The 21,432-nt window shown below is 37.3% G+C and overlaps 1 protein-coding gene across 1 annotated transcript in view; it reads right to left on the bottom strand.

Moving 5' to 3' along the window:
* The window catches only part of otofa (otoferlin a), a 155,381-nt gene that overhangs the window by 133,794 nt on the left and 155 nt on the right, over positions 1-21,432 (bottom strand). The window contains 1 exon segment of the mRNA XM_055232387.1: positions 12,794-12,852. Coding sequence (XP_055088362.1) covers positions 12,794-12,852 — 59 coding nt within the window.

Here is a 21,432-nt window from a genome sequence, read left to right as displayed (position 1 = left end):
GGGAGGGGGAGCAAGGGCAAACACCACATCCACAGAGGCAGAGGGAAGGACATGGCACACTTTTAGTCGGAAGTTGGAAAATGTGACGACACATCAGGTGGTTTGCAGAGACTGTGGTTCTGAGTCAGAGCTTTAACCTAAACAAGAGAGCGGTGACTCCTCTTCATCACCACAGGGTGACCTGAGACCTGTACAACAAATAAAAATGAAATGTAAAGAAATGTCATTATCTCTAAGCACTTGTACAATCTTGCAATTCACTTTTACCACTTTAACATCTGCAGCTTACCCCACAAACACAGTTTTGTCACTATGGGTGGATAAGTATTACAAAATATGAGGAAGAAACTGTTAAGCCTGGAGCACACAGGAGGATCTTAAAATCTACCACAATTTAACATACACATGGGCCACATAAATTACAACATTTTGCAACAACTGCTTATTTTGCCATGACCATGAGGTTTTTAGGAAAGATTATCTAGAAGTGAAGGTGACAAAGGCTCGAGTTTGGCTTGTGCTTTTATTGACAGCGACAAAGAAACAAAGAAATAAACTTACAGGAGTGGTATATTCAATCTATTTATGATAAATAGAGAAGTGTCCTTTTACACAAGGTAAGTGTAAGTGCTGACTATGAGATATACTGGGCTTTATGTTGCAGAAAATTGAGGAAAAGGTTTTGACGGCGGCTTCATAAATTTTGGAGGTTGCAGGCTCTTAGATGTATCTGCAGTGTCTTTACCTGCTCAGGCACAAGAGCACATGCTGTGGGCAGACTAGCTAGGGCCTATTTATAATACAACATAAACTCAAATTACTTAATCTTTTAAAATAGGACTAATTATCATGTGGTTAGTTCTGTCATGATACAATTCCAAGAGATTAAAGGGCCAGCACCTGATTTTAGTTTACTCTTGCCAAGATAAATGCTCTTTACATCCTGCATTGTTTTTTGTAAATAAGTTGATAATCTAATCATTTTACATTTTTTTCTCAGGTAATAACTAACACAGCTGACAGACACTATCCCAAACACTTCATTCTCTGTCATGGTGCATTTTCAAAAGTTTTAAGAGCATTTTCAGTAATAACAGAGATATGAGAACTATAAGGAAACACCTGCCTGACAGCTGTTTCTGTGTCATGGTGCACTATCACAGAAAGGACTAAGTGAGCGGAGATGTTCCTGAAATCAAGTACATGCCCTTTAATTGACAGTTTATTTGTTAAATCAGACCTATTCTGCTAAATCGACTTTTCAGAGCTTCTAACCATGTTATAGTTGTTTCCTTTCACCATTTACCCTCTCGAATTTTTATTTGGAGTGATTTGTGAGCAATCTTTAATTGCTTATTTTCAAAACGCCATATTGCTGATCTGTTTTCACCTCCACCAGTATACAGCCACTGCTCTCTTCATACTTCGTTCTCCAATTACATTTTCTTAATCGGTAATCGCATGATTTTCGTAATCGGCAGCGCTGCAAAGTCATTTTGGTTCAAATGAAAAAGAAATCTGCTGCTCACTAGTGTGTGAGCTAAACGGCATTTGTTGTGATGATGTTTACGGCGATGTCATCTTCCACTGGGCACCGCTGTTTTCTAAAGCAGAAGTCAGCGGACTTGCTTCTTTTATTAAGTTGTTTTAGATCAATATTGCATTAAAATGTCCATACCTATAGAGCAGACATAAGCACAGTAGATCTGCTTTAAAAAAAAACATGATTTAGAATTTCTAGTTCACCAACAATTAAATATTGTCCCCTCATCTCTTTCTCTTCATATGGGACCCTTACATAAGTGTAATTAGTGTTGTGAGCTCTGCTATGGAGAAGCAGATGGTGGCTGATAATGAACAATGCACTTGTCAGGAAGTAGCTCCTAAAAAGGAACATAATCAATGCTTAGCTCAAGTCACAAAAGGAGTCACCCAGTGAAACGGTTTAACACTAGACTTCACTATTCTGCACTGTGAACATTACCCTTCAGTCTCTGCTTAGTAAAAAAATGACAAATATAATAATAAGCAAAAAAAAAAAGTATAGTGTAATTATAAAAGACCTCCCAGGGCAAATGGCTTGGAGTTTTCTAAATAATGACTTAGTTTTTGTACAAGAGACATTCCTCTTTTAATTCAGATGCCTGAAACAATGAGTCACTTTTTATGTTGTTTTGGCTTTTACCAACAACTCCACATTATCATCAATATATCAATATAATATGCATGTGTTTTCTGTACTTTTTAAACAGTTGGTAGCCTTACCAAACAACTACTGTTTTATTGTTACCACTGCCTTTTGTCACATGTTTTATTTAGGCCAGCAATATATTAATTTATTATAATGATACACAGTCTTCTTTTTTTCAACCTGAGGCCAAATATAGTTTAGAGAACAGTGTTGATGTCGAGGGAGCACTGAACATACTCTGCACAGGACAATAGCTTCTTATTTGTATTCTTCATCATGTACACAAAAGGGTGGAGGTGTGTGTGCATTTTTTAGAGATAATTTAGTTACTCACAGATTGTCATTTGGAGTGTTTTCATCTTTTGAGTATGTTTCATTCAAAATGGAGCTAAAACAATCCCCCTCCATACTCTACTTAGTCATATACAAACCTCCCCAGCACTGTCTGAGTTTTATTGATGATTTTACTGAGATGCTTTCAGTCGTATGCACTGACTTTGATGGTTTAGTCATTACAGGTGATTTTAATGTACATGTGGATAATGTGTTTGACAGAAACGCTAAAGAGCTCAGTTCTGTCCTTGAAACCTTTGGTCTGACTCAGCATGTCAGTGAGCCCACCCACAACAGAGGACACACTCTGGACCTGCTCATTACCAAAGGAGTAAATATTTCAAATGTCAATGTGGTGGATGTTGCTCTGTCTGATCATTTCTGTGTCTTCTTTGACCTGTCTGTTATTCCCAAACCAGCGGCTGGTCCTGCAGTTGTTCGAAGGCGACACATAAATGATAAAACAGGTGCACTGTTCATGGAAATGATACACTTTGAAAATGCCTCATGTTCTGATGTTGATGATTTGTTGAACTCTGTAACTTCGAGTGTTTTGAATGTTCTGGACACCATTGCCCCGATGAAGGTTAAAATGGTTAAAGATAAGCAGAAAGCGCCATGGAGGAATGATGACTCGGTCAGGGCACAGAAAAGGGAGTGCCGGAGGGCCGAGCGGGAATGGCGCAAGTCAAAGCTCCAGGTTCATTATGAAATTTACAGAGAAAAGATGCACATGTACAACCACAGTTTATGTAGAACAAGGCAAAGGTATTTTTCTGACATTATTGGAAGTTGCAGTAACAACTCTCGTATCCTGTTTGCAACGGTAAACAGATTAACAAACCCCCCAGCTCCACTGCCGTTAGAACTAATTTCCACATCTAAGTGCAATGAGTTTGCAGTATTCTTTAATGACAAGGTTCAGGGCATTAAAAATGCCATAAATTCCACAACGCAAATAACAACCCTGCACCCACCTAGACACTTAGAGCTGACTCACTTTGCACCTGTAACTGATAAAACTGTCCAAGAGATTGTCACCAGTCTGAGTTCATCTACATGCTGCCTCGATGTGTTACCCACTAAATTTTTAAAGTCTGTGCTCAACAGTTTGCTGTCACCACTCACTCACATAGTTAATATGTCACTTCAAACTGGAACATTCCCTTTGAAAACTGCGGTTATCAAGCCTCTCCTAAAGAAGAGCAGTCTTGATGCCACAATATTGAACAATTATCGACCGATCTCAAATCTGCCATTCTTAGGCAAAGTCCTTGAAAAAGTTGTTTACCAACAGCTTATTAACTTCCTCGAAATGAACAACTCCTTTGATGTTTTCCAATCAGGTTTTAGACCCCACCACAGCACTGAGACTGCTCTTATCAAGGTGACAAATGACATCCGCCTGAACACTGATGCAGGCAAAGTCTCAGTCTTGATCCTGTTAGATCTGAGTGCTGCTTTTGACACTGTGGATCATGGGATCCTCTTACAGAGACTAGGGGACTGGGTGGGCATCTCTGGTACGGCACTAAACTGGTTCAAGTCCTATTTAGAAAACAGGGAGTACTTTGTTGAATTGGAAAATGTATATCAGATAAAATGTCCCTGACCTGTGGGGTGCCCCAGGGTTCAATCCTGGGACCCCTGCTGTTCAATCTCTACATGCTGCCGTTAGGCCAGTTAATACCGCAACAATAATGTGTCCTTACCACAACTATGCAGATGACACTCAGATCTATGTCTCACTAGCAGCAGGTGGACTATGGACCAGTGGATTCACTCTGCCACTGCATCCAACAGATCAGTGTGTGGATGCAAAACAACTTCTCCAGCTAAACTCAGACAAGACTGAAGTCATCATCTTTGGCCCACAGAAACATAGAGAAAGTGTCAGCAGTCACCTCCAGTCTCTCTCTCTAAAACCTTCAAATCAGGCTAGAAATCTAGGGGTAATAATGGACTCAGACTTGAACTTTAACAGCCACATCAAATCAATAACATCTGCAGCTTTTTACCACCTAAAAACATTGCAAAAATCAAAGGTATTACTGTCAAAGCCAGACTTAGAGAGACTTATCCATGCATTTGTCTCCAGTAGGTTAGACTACTGTAACGGCCTGCTCACTGGTCTCTCCAAACGAGCCCTAACACACCTGCAGTACATCCAGAACGCTGCTGCTCGGGTCCTGACTAGAACCAGGAAAGTATGAGCACATAAGTCCTGTGCTCAGGTCTCTGCACTGGCTTCCTGTAGCTCAAAGAATAGACTTTAAAAGCAGCTCTGCTTGTGTATAAGTCTCTCCATGGCCTAGGTCCAAAGTATATCTCCGACATGTTAGTGCCATATGAACCATCTCGCAATTTGAGGACTTCAGGGACCGGCCTCCTGCTGGTGCCCAGAGTCAGGACTAAACATGGGGAATCAGCGTTTAAGTTTTATGCAGCTAAACTTGGAACAGTCTTCCTGAAGATGTGAGACAGGCCCTCTACTTTGACAATGTTTTAAATCCAGGCTTCAAAACGGTTTCTGTTTAGCTGTGCATATGACTGAAAGGTTTTTATTCTGCACTCTTCTCTTTTAATGTTAATTTTATGATGATTATTTGTGATTATTTATGTTTTGATTTGTGTGATTTTAATGTCTTTCTTATTCTGTAAAGCACTTTGAATTACCTTGTGTACGAATTGTGCTATACAAATAAACTTGCCTTGCCTTGCCTTACACTCAGTATACTTAAGTGCATCTAACATTTGGCAATTGACACTTTGTAGTGACAATCAGTGTTCAGCAGTTACCTTGGATACACAATGCAGACATTAGGAAACACAGCCAAAAAAGTCTTAAAACATAAGAAAAAATATAAAACCAGAAAAACTATTGCCTAATGCTAGCTAGCTTGTGATTGTTATATTATTGGTTACAGATTTAAGTACAAAATCAGCTCACCTGTTGTAGTTTCAACTAAGTCAGTTTTTTATGGTCAGAATGTGTTCAAATAAAACTCAGATTATAGTCTAATTTGAGTAACAGCGCTTCAGACAGAGCAGTGCCTCTAGTTTACATCACAACCTCAGGGAATATTCATCAGTAGGAAAGTATCAATAGTTTATTGTTTCTTATAGAGTGTTAACATTCTTTCTTTTGTCTCTTTAGCTTGCATGTTTATCCAGATTATGCATCTGGATTCATCCAATGTGAGGCATTTTGACCAAAGACCACCATTCTTTAGCTAAAACTGATAAGATCACTGATAGCAGAATACAAGACATTGCGTATATATATAACTCTAACCTCTCAACAACATTGCAACTCCCAAGTCACGAGGCCTCCAGTAAAATATTCTGCCCCACTCATCATTTATTAAAAGTTTGCAGCTATGGGGCAGCACCTTCAAGAAACATTGCTGAATCCTCTGTATATTACCAAAGTTAGCAAAAGTTCACCTCACTCTCCACAGCTATGGTCAGAGCTGAAACTTGAGTCTCTCAATCTGGCAACTCTAATGCATGTAGCTAATGATGCAAGAATAGTGTTAGGAAGTACATGAGGTGGGTACCTGTATTAGTTTATAAAGCTCTCAGCACTCAGTGTCTGATAAGTTCTCAGATAACACAGTGCTTTCAATTAAAGTCTGCCTGCTTCCTGATTATGAAGAAAGGGAGAAGTGGAGTGGAAGCAAACTCAATGTACATTCTTAAGTCAATTATGGTTTATACAGAAATTAAGTAAAGAAGCCTTATGTAATGGTAAGATATAAGATAGGATACAAAAAATGCCAAAACTAACATGGTCCTATGTCTACATGTTTATACAAAAATGAGATGTCAGTCTGATCACTGGTAAATCTCCAGAGTTCAGATGGGCACGATTGGATTGGCCAATCAGGGACATACATGGGCCGCCCCTATCAAAACAAATAAAGCTGCTTACGAGGAAAAAAAGAGAAAGGAAAAAGAAAAATATCACAGGGGACAGAAAAACATGCCGTTTAGTCCTCATTGATTTCTGAAGAATCAGTGAGCACTAAATTCTGTTAATATGAGTTCAGAAAATGTTTTTTGTTCAAAATGATGGGTGACCAATGACCTCCACTTCACGTGAAATAAGAAACTGATTGCACGGCAGTGTTTGATTCTGGCATGAGACATAATGGTGTTAATGGTCACTTCACTGATACTTCTTTGTATAAAAAATAGAAAGATGTCATATACTGTAGTAAAACACCTTAAAAATACAAATGTGTCCATTGACTTCTGGTTCAAAACTAGAGAACAATTCTCATTTTCCCCTACAGCACTCTGAGGGTCATTACACCAAAGACCCTTATAACACAGTTAAAAGCTCATAAAAGCTCATTTTGCATAATGTTTGTATAAGACATTTTTGCAGCTCAACACCTCATCTGGTATGTAATATACAAACTGATTGAGAGCTACAGAAATCAATTTCATAATGGACACAACATAAAATAACAGATCCATCAAGCTGTAAACCATTCATTCTCCCTGCACCAGTCTTCCCAGAACAATGAGCTAACGGCACCTGATAAACTATTTTATAAAAGTCATGGGGCTAGCAAACATTACGTAAACCATGCTAATTAGAAGAAATGGGACTCTGCATGTGAAACTGCAGCACAAAATGCTCATAGAGAAGCACGTCATTATCTTTGCATAATAATAGTCGCATTTACAACACAGCTCAAATCTGTTTGCAAACCACACAGTATCTATTCCGATACAGTATTTCTACATTGACACGAGTTCAAAATTGCTTGTGGCCAAAATATATCCAACTGTTTCAGCAAGTAACTACACACGCTAGCTCCAAGACTGCTCCAAGACTGCAGTTTTCTTTTGTGCTCTAGTTCTGTCCGACCATCCTCCAAAGGGAAAGCCCAAGTGTGTCGTCGCTAAAAGCTAGCGCTCCCAATATGGCATGAATAATGGATAGAGACATCCCCCATCTCATCTATGTGCATAGAGTTCAAAGGCGCTACTGCTACTAGCCCATGCATAAAGCAACACTCAGCTCTGAGGCTAATGCGGCTAACTTGCTAACGCTAACTCCGGGACTGGCCTGAAGCTTGGTGAGCCGTGCAAAATGTCCCGCAGTGGATGGAGATGTCAGCATTGGATGTGACGAAGGATTGGCCTGGTATTCTGAGAAGGCACCAGCCAACCACCCCCACGCAAGTGTAAACTGCAAATCGAACGCACAAGTCAGCCCGAGGGAAGCCTGGGTGGTTTAAGTGATGTTGAGTCAAGCTAACGACAGACCAGGCCTACTCCAGTGCATAGGGTCAGCTTGTCATAAAGAATTTTATACTTACTGTAGCTTATCAAGGACTGGATGTTCAAGCTACTGTTTTCTGTGAATTGGGGCTATGTATTTGAATGTTAATCCAGCTCTGGGTACTGTCCAGTGCAAGCTCATCATTACTGCAGAAAAAAAGGGAAACTGAAATTTTGCAAAATGTAACTAATGAGAAAGGCCTTCACTTTGACAATATTTAAAACCAGTCTCAAAATGGTTCTGTTTATCTATGCACATGACTGAAAGATTTTTATTCTGCACTCTTCTCTTTTAATGTTAATTTCATGATTATTTTTGATTATTTATGTTTTTGATTGTTGTACTGTGATTTTTTTTTGTCTTTCTTATTCTGTAAAGCACTTTGAATTACATTGTGTACAAATTGTGCTATACAAATAAACTTGCCTTGCCTAATGATTTCAAATAGCAAACTGAAATCAAATACATTTGTTTTGAGAAATATTTCGTCATCTGTAAGCTGTAAGAATCCTACTACTTTAGTGTTGTTAAATTTATAATATGACATGTTTTAAGAAGGCTTCAATGTTACAGATGCTTCATACCATCCAATGCCTATCAACCCATATCAATATACATAAAGACTTATTCAAGCAAAATGCAATTGGATCGTAACAAATATTATGAGACCAGGATCTAAAATGGCCAGTAAATAGTCTATTTCCAATAACTGATTGGCCTAACACTCAACCAATATTGATTTCCTTTAGGTTATAGAGTTTATCATGGCTGCAGCCTTTGCTCCTTAGATGTTACTAATTGTTGCTTATACGTCAATTTTGGCCTTAACAAATTATTATTTTCCATGTGGATAAGTCCAGCGATTCATTTTTTCAATTAGTCAAGTAGTTAAAAGATTATTTCTACTGGGCAAAGAGACTTTTTAAATGCATCACCAACAAATATAGGTTGGACTATGGTGACTGAAGGCTTCCATATAGAGAACATTTATGAAAAAAGTAGTATTATTGCTGAAACTAAGAAACAGTTTATTCTCTTTTGGCATTTTGATTTAATTATGCCACTAAGGTATGGAAAAATCAGATACTAATCAATACTAAAACTAGTATATAAACTAAATACTGATTTGAGCATCTATCAGTGCTAAAAAAGTCACATTCACAGGACATAAATGAAGGTTCCTGAATATCTCTAGAATGATCTTGAGCTGTATCAGAATAAGTATAACACACATAGACTAGTATACACCCATGGACCACTGTGGAACCTTCCAGACACTGATTACACAGATTTAAGGCCACATGGGACTATAAAGGAAAGTACTATGTCTAAATGTATAAAATCACATAATAATATAATAATATCTATAAAGTCTATTATTAGTGATCGTGGTATCAAAATTGGTATTCAGTATTGAGTCTATTCCTTCGTATCAAAATTGAGTTTGAAATTTTTGTATCGTGAGACTAAACACCACTGATATTTCCTATGTGTTTTAGAGTCCGAATAGTACAGATTACGATTACAATGATCAAAGTATGACTACAATTACTTTTTAAAGTCGATATCATGATTAGTTGATTAGTCATGCACACTACTAAACATCTTTACCATTATATTACCAAAGACAACCCAAATTAACCTCCCAGTAACTAAAACATTGCATAATAATGAGCAATTTATATTAATGTCAGTTATTAACCAAACATTTCCTCTGACTGTGCAGGTTACTGAATTTGTATTTGGCCATTTGCCTGATTAGTGTGCCAAAACAACAGCTCCAGCTATCTACAAAGGAAGCAGCTCTCAGCAAGGGAACCCAACAGCGCATAGTTATTTTTTTTTACCGGCTTTTAACTGAGTCTGAACTGTCGGCTGTACTGTAGCTTCAAAGCACAAACAGACACATTGTTCTTCTCTGCGGTTTACTTCTCTTTACTCCTTAATGTGTATATTTATTAATTTATTTGTGTATATCCCTCAAACATTGTTTTGAATAAAAATGTTGGTGAATTTGCATGTGTCTCCTTGTGTTGCATCAATCAACATTTTACCTTTCACTAAGAGAAACCTAAAGATCACATTTTACTTCTAAGATCATATAGCAGCCACAATACTTATAAACTAGTCTAACATGTGAAATTAGGAATGACCCCATATGGATTAATTGAGCTGATACTGATGCTGTGGGTGGTAACCGATATTATGTTACTTATCTGAAGTTGAAATAAAAATTGCCTGTTAACTGTAAAATTAACTGTTCACTTTTCATTTTTTCACAAAATAATAACAAAATGTATTAATGTGCCATATAAAAATTGTTGCATTGTTGTGTAATCACACAGCCATATTTTTGGTCTGAGGTTGGTTTCACACTGCCACTAGTCAGGTCGACATAAAAGAGCATTCACTCTGAGAGCGGTGCTTGGGCCGGTGTGAACACAACAGTTACATTCTGGACCACAGTAAACGGCGGAGTGGGCTAAATGTAGTGTCAACGCTGCTGACCTCAGGCTGACCTACGCAGTCCGCTGTGACCGTAAAAGTGCTTGGAATTGGGCACAAAGCACTCAGATCGCGTATATCTCCATGAATGGGCGCTGCAGAGATGCTGTTTGACATGTTTGTCTGACAAGGCAATTTAGACCAACTTAATATCAGCGACTGTCTTCTCCTGCCTCTGTCTGCACAGGTGAGCCTGGGTGTGTCTGCACAGGTGAGCCTGGTTCTGTCTGTGTGTCATTCAAAAAGCTTTTTCTCCTCCACCACCAGCACTTACATGTTCTCACGGAATTTAGCCAAAGGTGAAAGACGGTTGAAGCTCGTTGTCATAGAAATAAGTTCGGCAATCAGCTGAGAGTAACTTGTGTGAAAACAACCTAATTGCTCTTCTATTTCCATTTTTGCTCAATATCTTGTTACAAAAAGAAAAATCAAACGCACTGAGGACAATCTGGGAAGTCCATTTTTCCCCTATATCTGCGAAAAACCCAAGATAGGAAGATTTAGATATAAGTAGTACATTACCAATTCCTAATTAATATACTTCTAAAATGGGTCTATTTTTAAATGTCGAGTTGACTCACCATTGAGGAGGTGATTTATTATACAGGCTGCCTACTATGCTCCATGTGTCCAGAAATAAGTGAAGTAAGTGAAGTGGAGAAGGCTATTAGCACACACACTTGGTTGGACACAGGTCATTGGAGAGGGGGATCCATTTTGCCTCTGTTTCCTGATTGCTGCAGTAATTGGATGATAAGAAGTGAGAATGGGATGGAACAGTGGTTTAGCAGGTGTAGCCCCTGCTATAGATGTTGGCGTGCCTGTTTACCCTGCTATAGGTCCTAGAAATAATAAATTGTGTGTAGTTTAGTTTATGATACCCCAGAAATTAGAGAGACATGTTTTAGAATTTTGTTTTTGTTTCACGTGGGCTATAATGTATTCTTGGTTCCTTTTTTTTGGTGTGCTTAGCTTAGCCTAAGCTTTTCATAATTTGTTACGTTGCTAGACAGTTGTGGAAACCCTGACAATTCTCTGAGCCGCCTAAACTAGAGTGTCCAAGGTCAACTTATGCTGCACCTAAACAAAATACAATTCATTTTCCTTCAGACTTAACTCCCGACTCCAACCAAGACTGCTTCCACACCTGACCCTGTCCTGCTGAGGAGAGGTTGGATGGATTAAGGAAAAATAATGTGTCTTGTACTGAAAAAAGGGAGTTTCCTTCAAACTATGACACATAGAGATGCCAAAGACCAAAGTGCACAGCAAGAGGGCTGCAGCCTGATGTAGATATGACAAATACATCCGAATTGTGTGTTTGTTTGTCTGTTTATTTTCTATACTTTACAAAATTCATTATTGACTGCACTTTTGTTTTGTTGCCTTCTTTGGAGAAAGGAAACATTATGCATGAGTATTGTATTGTGTCAATACATTGCTCAGAGTTTTGATTCAGTCAGCTAGATTAAATAGAAATAATTACTGTTTTTTATCAAGCAAACGTGTATTCTTAAAAATGTATTTAAATTGTAAGCAGATGTATTGTACAAATGTATAGCAGACACAGCTTATCTTAGAGATGTTTTTTTGAGTCAATACGACGACAATGTTTTTGCTATTGTTGCCGATAACCGATATTTGCAGATACTGATACTGAAAACCATAGTATGGACCCCAAATTTAAAAAGTAATAGTTAAGATCCCAAATTTACTTTTCACTTTTGCTTAAATATTAAAATGTATTTATTTGGTATTTCAATAAACAGTTGTATGGTTGTGTAAACATACAGCCATATTTTTACTTGGTTCAAAAAGACAAATGTGATGCAGTGTGGACAAACTGGGAATGACAAATGGACACACAGAGACTGGGACAGAGCCGGAAAAATATCATTGCCAAAAACTGGCTACATTTTCAATATTGGACCAATACTGATATTCTGACAACCCAACTTTAGTTTAGATAGCTATATGTAGCTATATATTGTAGCGTTCTTGTGTAAGGAAACATGCCAATTATTTCTGGTTGTTGATTTTCTGAACAAAAGGGCTACTGTAGGTTGTAACTCACACCAAAACAAGAGCAAAACAATAGCAGTCTCAACTCACTAGAGCCAGTCTCCAAAACAGACCAGTAACTGACCAACAGATCACAGTTCACATCAACTTTCCAGCAAAACAAGTGTCACATACAAAAGCCATTACATCAACAAAACATAAACAGTTACAAGAACAGCAAAAGGTGTCAACTCTGAGCTAAACACAAATTATCAGTTCATTACAATATTTAATATTACAATCTCAAACCTGCCTTGCCTTCTCTCTTTTCACAACACACTACAGACCATGCAGGGAGCTTGTTAATACTGAAGCATCGAAGAGTGTCATTTCTAATAAGCTTTGTGCCAATAAGCTCTAATTGTTCATTATCTTGTCAAATAAGACTTGTTTGTCTCACTCACCTCGTTAAATGGGGCGACATCCTCACAGTTCTCTGCTACACGGCTGTGGAAGGACAGTCCTGGAAAATACAAAAGAGGTTAGCAACAAGTCTGCACCCTCCATCCCAGTTATATAAAAAGAATTACTATTACACACAAAGAAATGCATTAAAAGAGATAGGGATGCTCAGTTTTAGCAAAAATCCTAGTCACGATTGTTTGAGTTAACTTATATAGTCCTACTGTCAAAAAAAATGATAGACCTAATATAACTTTTATTCGTTTTTAGTTTGATGAGTGATTTAGTATTTTCGAGTATAACTTATTTTGTAGTTTAAATAGAGTAATACATTAATTCACTATTAAAATTCAATTAACTGCACAGACTTACAAGGAGAAAGATTTTTTTTTTTTTCTGAATTAACTGAATTTGACAAAGGCCATGCTGCTAATTTCTGTTTTTGAAATGCATCAATCCCCACTGTTGCAAGCAGAGGGCATTAAACACACAAGTATTCAAATAGAAAGTGAAAAACAGAAAACATCTAATGCTTCTGTTTATATTGAACCATCTAGGACACCCTATATTGATGCTGTGAGGCAATTTTTAATGGAAGCGTTTTACTATCATGGTGCTGAGGGACATAGTTAGTATTGTTGTACTATAATTTACTGTGAACTGAAATGGTTGCTTCCTTGTCCAGTTGTCTCTAGGATACTCCAGTTATGTAAGTTGATTGGATAGATACAAAATGCCACTTGACAATGATAATAATATAAAGGTGTGTGTTGGTGTTGATTATTCATTGTCCATTCTCCAGGCTGCATAATTTTAGAGCAGATGGAACTGTTTCTCTCTTTTCTCATTGTGCATAGATGATAAAAAATTAATAAATATAATAATATTATCCTGGTAATATAAATATGATGAAGATTACTGACAAATCCACCATTTATTAACACATTCATATAAAAGTAAACAAAGCAATATGCCATACCATGCCTATCTCCCATTGATGGGAGATAGGCACAGCCTTTTTCTGACTAAATAATACTGAACAAATATTTTCCAGTGCAGCCCCATGCTAAGAGTAGGCTGGCCCATTGAAGCGTGTTATTGCCTGGGCTCACCTGGAAGCACTCTGAATGAGATGTGTGGCTGCCATTGTCCCATTTATTTACTTTGTTTACTCTGTCACACTAGTGTACATAAGGAGCACCTGTAATTACATTAGACTACTATCTGCAGATACAGGGATTTATAGGCAATACACCTGAATGCACGAAAGAACTCATAATACAGCTTTGAATTTTGCATGTAAAAAAAAAAGCCTAAGTGGTGCAATTTAAAGTAAAACTTTTTTTTTTAAGATGTTGGGCAGGGAAACTTGTCATAAAATGTAAATAGTATTTGAACATTGAGGTGTAAATGATTGTTAATTACTAATTAAAGGTACAGTATGTAACTTTTCTGGAGGGAGCAAGTCACCTGTATGATTTCATGGAAACAGTGTTAAAACCATATTTCGGAACATTCTCGATGGAGAGTGGCATAAATGTTATGCCATATTGTGGAAGATTGAAGCCAATGAAATACCATGGAAACATTGTTATATATATCCATATTCTATGGATATTTCCATGAACAGTTTGGGCAGGATAAATCCATTATTTACATTTTGATTAAATGGTTGTGTTCATGACATGTCATAACTTTAAAAGAGTCTTTAAGCATTGAGGTAGAGGAGTTGGTAAAGTCTGACTTTACATAAATAACTGATAATTAATTGTGCAAATTCCTGATTCATGGTTATATATCTGTTCCTATGTGCTTGTAAAAGTATAGGAAAAGTAGTGGCATTATTCAATCTCACAGTTGCGACTGTTGTCAGACTTCAGATTACTTATATTTTTTAAATTTTTACTATGTAACTTTTCTGGTGGAAGGTCCACCACCTGCTTGTCTCTATGCATATTCAAGTGACGCCACCAGGCCAAGTTATAGGTCAGATCTGGGGAGAGGTGGCCCCGCTCATAATGCATTCAAGTATTTTAGCAACAAAATACACATACAATTTTATAAATGCAAGATAGATAACTTTAATGCCATCTGTGGAACATTTCAAGCAAATAAGTATGGTGACAAGCAGCTGGTGGAAATTACAAAAGTTCCACAGTGAAACATTAAGCCATAAGATTAATATGGCAAAAATTATCTTTTATAGACAACAAATCAGCCACAAGGTTATATTGCCAATATAACCTTGTGGCTGATTTGTTGTACCCTCCAACTGAGATCAGTCAACAAATTATACAACATAAAGCCAACCTCAATTCAACTGTGAGAATTTCAATTCCATATCTCTTAATATAAACGCACCTGCAGTGTCTTACCATCTAATGTAAAACATGATATTTTAATAAACCTGCAGCTCTCACAAATCAAAGAGACAATATTCCACCTACATGAGTCTAACAGTGATCTGGCTCTGATGTGGGCTTTGAACAGGGGCTCATGTGAAGCTTATGTAAGTGGAGTCTTCATCAGGTTTGCCTTGATGTCAACAAAAGGAACAGCTCATTTGAAAACAGGGGTTGAATAGAGGCCAGTATGTGGGAGCTGTGTGTCAGGGGCAGACAGACCATAGAGGGAAGAGTTGAAAGAGTTGGACATATGAAGTGAAGTGCACGGCCTGCAGATGCGTGGCTTTTTACATGAGCTAAATACATACAAAATTCACCGCAGTGAGACGTGAGCATGACAGAAAGTTAGTCTCTACAGCACTGCATGCATGTCTATCAAATATGTGGTGTACTACAAGCTAAACTAGGAGTGTAACAATATATGAGGCTCACCCATCTCAGTGATTTTAGGGCAAACTTGCTGGAGTGTGGAGACGCTGCGTTCACACTCATACATCACAGTATAAACTGGGACTAAACAGGGATTAAACAGAGAACTGGGCAGAGGACTAAGCCAGGAATAGATCGGGACCAAGTATACATCAGGACTAAAGTGGGTTCAAACCAGGACCATACTAGGACATGTGTCAACCCACCCTGACAGTGATTAAATATTGGACTACTGTAGCATTTCTTGTCAGTTACAATATAGTACAGTAGTTTTCGAAAAACTGGGCAGACAATATATATTGAATTGTTGGCTCGTGTGCCCAAAGTGCACAGTTTCATGGTTTCAAAAAGTAGGTAAGCAATATCCTTTTTAGTGCAACAAACAAATGAAAAAGTTACTGAATACAGTCAAATCACATTATATGAAAATGAATCCGTCCAGATATGCTTACGTTGCTCTTTTAATATAAACCAAAAGGGAAGGTTAAGCAAAAACGTTAAAGCCTCGCCCAACAAACAAGACATTCTTTGCAGTATTTTAAATTTTATGGCTGTATAACAAACCCCCTTTGACTCAAAATACTCAAGTCAACCAAATCACTACCCTACAGAACACTTTTATGCAGTTTCATATAGTCCAAAATCCATATCCTTCAGTCTAAACTTTTAATCTGATTGTGGTGGTGTCAGAGGGGAGCAGAGAGGAGCTAATCAAAAGTCTTTGTGTGAATGTTAAGGCGTCAATCCTGCTATATGCACGTCCATATGCTGCAGGCTACAATTCCTTCTACACCGCGTCAATCTTTAATACAGCTAAGATAACACTAAGGATTCATTATTTATACCAAAGTAGTCCGGAAATCCCATTTAAAACCAGGGCTTGGGAGCAGGATGGTTTCTTTTTATTGCGTTTTTATTGCAGTCTTGAACCGGTGCTCTGAATAACAGCGTTTTCTTATAGAGGAGACCTCTCATGGGGCTCGGTCGGGTTGGATTTTGTTGTTCTGTTTCAGTGGAAGCTGGGATTTTCTGATTGGCCGTATCCGCTCCAGACAGGAAGTCCACTTAAAAGCATTGTGATGACAGTCAACAGGAAAATGGACTGAGATTGAACCACATAGACCAGACTGGCATTAGACTGGAGAACACTTGGAGATTTTCTACAGTATGCCAAACTTTATGAAAGGTTAAGATGTTGTATATTTCTCCAACATATGAACTCCTTAGTCTTTCTAACTCATAAAATATGCAACATAAAATGATGTATATTTAGAAAAGAAATTTATGTCTGTTCAGATTCTTGTTTCTGTATCCAGCAATGAAGCAGACAAAAAATTGCTGCTACTAATGCTGTTCCTTAAATGATGTATTCTGAGTATCTTAATTATTCACCGCAATGAATTTATAAGTGCTTTTCAGAACTCTCAGCGACCAGAGCAGAGTATTGCCATTACAGTAAAGCTAACATGCTAGCATGCTAATGTACACTTTCTGATTATCAGATAATAATAATACCACTATAATTGGACATTTTCAGACCTCAAATGTTGCTTATGCAATATGTCTGTACTGAGGCAAGACAAATTTGGCTCAAATACATGGGAAAAATTGGGTACTTGGCTGCTTATGAAAGTGAGTGAAGGAAATCTGAACTCAGAATGTTTTCAGGTGAAGGTGCTATAAAACATACCCCCATAAAATCTCTTCCTAAAATATTAAAAAGTTTTGCATGATAAAGGACCATTATAATGATTAATATCAACACAGGAAAAACTACACAGATCAATTAACTGTTAAAGACAGGAATACTAAGCGCCCAGATCTGTGCTTTTGCAGATGCTCAATGTTGCTTTACAATTCTGTGCATTATTCATTCCACACTCGATGGTGATAAGATACTATAGTAGCCACAATTGCTCTGTGGCAGAGTGACAGAAGCAAGGCTGCCAATCTGTGCCATCAGCTCCTCCCATCACATTCGCACACACCACTTTCATACTAATGTGGGTGAAGTGGCTTGCCTAAGGACACAACTACATTTTTTCACACAGGCGCCCCACTGTGGTATTCCCAGCGCTCTCCCATCGACGTGCTAACCAGGCAACTAACTAGTTTCTGAGATCTGATGTGATTAGGCTTTGACAAGGACGTCTGGCCAAAGGTGTGAAAAATCCCACTTTAACACTGTACAGGTTCATTTAGGTGGAGCAGCCTCTTATTTTGCAGGGTTTAATACCAGAATATACAGCCCATGATTATCACATACAAAATTTAAAACCCTGTAGACAATTTGTTTTTGACAATTGTGTGAAAATGAAAGAATGTCTGGGGCATTTGGCTATTATGTAATATTCTTATTTATGCTTTGAACGAGGGCAACTGTGAGTGAAGAACAAAATCGTGAAAGATAAAAAGTATAGTTCAGTTAAAGCTAGTTACTAAATGCTGGGATGACATTAGATGACATCACAACATTCTAAAGGCCAATACTATTTATTACAGAGTTAAATTAATCATGTTAAAATGCAGATTTTCTGTAATACAGTGAGTTCCAGGGACTTGTTTCTTTTATTAAGTCATTTTAGATGAATGTTATGATTTAAAATGTGCAATTATAATTACATTAGGTGTCACAAATTATAATTATATAGCCGACAGAAGCACAATAAGGCTTCTTTAATGATGAAAATTGAATTAGTTTGTGTAAAGATAGAGTGTTTTTTTGTTTTTTTTTTAATTATCAACGTGGTATCGGAATCAGTATTGAATATCGAGTCAAATCACTTTTGAAATTTTAATATCAAGGCAAACACTGTAGCTAGTTCTTAGGAAGCAATGAAAGCAAAGAAAACAATAATTCATTCTTACAAAAACGGACAATGTGATTAATTATTGTGAAGACAACTACCGGTATAATGAATTTGTCCAAAGTCGAACACTATAATTAATTTTTCCCAAAAAGGCCCTAGATACACTTAACGTTGATATTCACCCACATATTTGGTTATGATTTGAAACTCATATCCATTTCTCTGCCCTGGTTTTGCCATTTCCTCTGCAGCCTTGTACCACTGTTGCTGAATGAAATAGGTCAGCAGTGGGGTACAGTAGAGCTTGAACGCTGTAGGGGCATTTGAAATGGTAAACAGCTAAATGTCCTGTTCCAGCCTTGAGACACGCAGACAGATCCACCAGAGGGTACTCGTGAATGGTTGAACTGTCATGTCTCTACCACGCTTCACAAGTTGAAGGGTATTACTCTATTTTCTGATCTATGTCATAGTGTTGTTTCCTCATCAAAAAACATACCCGGAGCTGTGTTTTGTTTCATTCACACATTTCAAAACCTGTATATTTAGGATGTGTTCTTTTCTCAAACCGAAAACGCTCTGTTCCTCCTTGTGATGTCATGTGGTAATACAGGAAGTGCTCCACTGTATTTTTAAACTCCATACTCCTTCAATAGAATTATTTGGATGATTTCACCCCTGCAATTACTAATCTCTACTAAACAAAAGGTAAAAGGTAGATTGTTAACTTGAAAATTACTGCTTCATGACATCACAGGGTGGAACAGAGCATTTTGAGCTTTGGAGATGTACAGACTAATAATAAAGGATTATTCAAACATGTGTGAATGAAACAAAACACAACTTCAGATATGTTTTTGAGGTATCAACATTATAATATGGCTTAAAGCTTACAATAATCCATTTTGTTTAATATAGGACCTTTAAACTCAAGGTACTTCATTAAAGCATGGGGACATGGGGAGAACAAGCAAACTCCATGTAGAAAGGCTCTGACTTCCAAGACTTCCTGCTGAGATGAAAGTAAGCTATTAACCACTGCACCATCAGTTACTGTATATGTCTCTGAGAAATTAAAATGAGGGAATTATAATTTTACTTAACAGGCAAATTATTTGAATTGTAACTCATGCCTGGATTACTGTGCCCGGTATCACATACTTTTTTCCATTTGCCAAAAGAGACTACACATGAAAAAGGTTTCTATGGTTCAGGTACTAAGGTAACAGCAGTGTTAAAGAAGCTTTTGCTTTTGTCAGTAATAATTATGCTATGACTATATATAAGGCTGTGACACATAGATCATTATGTAATATTTAGGAAATTCAAATTACAATACTGATCTATAGCAACTTCATCACAACAAAGTGCTGCACTGTCGGAGATCAAAGTAAATACAGAACAGAGGTCGGGTATGGGGGGGTAGGGGAAACATTTTCAGGACATACAACTTCCAGGAAGTTAATGAGGAAAAAACATAACAGAGTTCTCTAAGTAAAAGCTCTTAAAAGTCCATCATATTTCTGTAGCTACTGTGCAATTCTAAATCATCACATCAAAACATATTAATTATATTGTTAAATGGTGGACAGTTGCCAAGTAACATTAAAAATGTAAAAATGCTGACACATATTTAATATTAATGTATTCTATTTAAATGATCTAAAGGGTCCTCCTCTCTGCCACATTACATAAAGAGTATGCAGTGTAGTGTGGGGCTGCAGGTGTAGCAGCTGGTGAATACTGGCACTGGGCCCAAATAAAACAACAGAGAGCCCTCTCACCTCCTCACCTTCCCCTGACTGCTCCTGGAGACTAATCAATGCTAAAGAGCCCTGGCCCCGCGCATTATGGTCTACACTCCCCACAGACAGAACAGGACAGCATTAAACATTTAGAGCAAACCTAAGGCATGAGCACGTGACAGGGCGCGCTACTGTTAACATGTTTACAAGGCACTTATGGTGTGGTCCAGTGATAAATGCACTTGGAATAAGTGGCAGAGTTTTCAATCATTTTTTTCAGATCCTGAATATGAATTCAGGTCCAAATCAGTGGCACTGCCAAACAAAGTACATACACTTCAGATATAATACCTCTAATTTAGACAGTTATAGAACGTATTTTATAGAAGTAATATTACATGCAGTATCTTAGTATTTGACAGTAAAATGTATGTGTTATTGGATAACATCTTTTTTTCAGTACAACTGCTTTTGCAGTTATGTTAAAAAATTATTGGTGATTCTTGAGAAAGTGAATGCTATTTTGATAAGAAATTCACTATTTATCACATATTATATGTAGAGAAATACTTGTTTGTTCAGTCTTTCCTTAAAAGCCCTGTATTACAGAAAATTGATTCTTGTGAGTTTTAAAGCATTTTATAATGTTTTTACATCATCAAAAACATACCTGGAGTTGTGTTTTGTTTGAGTAATCCTGCATTGTTAGTTTGTCTACATCTGCAAAGCTTAACATGTTCTGTTCCACTTTGTGATGTCATGAAGTGGTAGTTTTCAAGTTAACAGCTCCTTTTACCTTTAGTTCAGTAGAGACTGGCAGTTCCAGGTCTGAAATCATCTAAATGATTCTAGTGAAGGTGCACAAGGTGGAACATAGTGTACAAAAAACCCCTAAATACACAGGGTTTATGTGTTAAACATGTGTGAATGAAACAAAACTCCAGGTATGTTTTTGATGAGATCAGAAAACAGCATAATACAGGCCCTTTAAGCTTTGTCTGAACACCTTAGTGAAGAGGTTTCAAGTAATAATAAAACGATTATTTGCTGCATTTTTTTAAAAAACAATGTAATGTAATGATGTAATTTTAAAATTATGGTCGAACTTTGAGGAAGCAAATGCTATTTTGATGATATTTATTAGACATAGTTTTGTTGGCACAACTGCACTAAAGTCACTAATTTCAACAAAGAAAAAAAAACTTAATTTCCATCCTGTTATATATGAATGGATAAGGTATGCTATTGATCA

This window comes from Periophthalmus magnuspinnatus, chromosome 24 (assembly GCF_009829125.3).
Source record: "Periophthalmus magnuspinnatus isolate fPerMag1 chromosome 24, fPerMag1.2.pri, whole genome shotgun sequence".
Taxonomy (NCBI): Eukaryota; Metazoa; Chordata; class Actinopteri; order Gobiiformes; family Gobiidae; genus Periophthalmus; species Periophthalmus magnuspinnatus.
The sequence above is the reverse complement of the archived record's forward strand: the minus strand, read 5'-3'. Positions and strand labels throughout refer to the sequence as shown.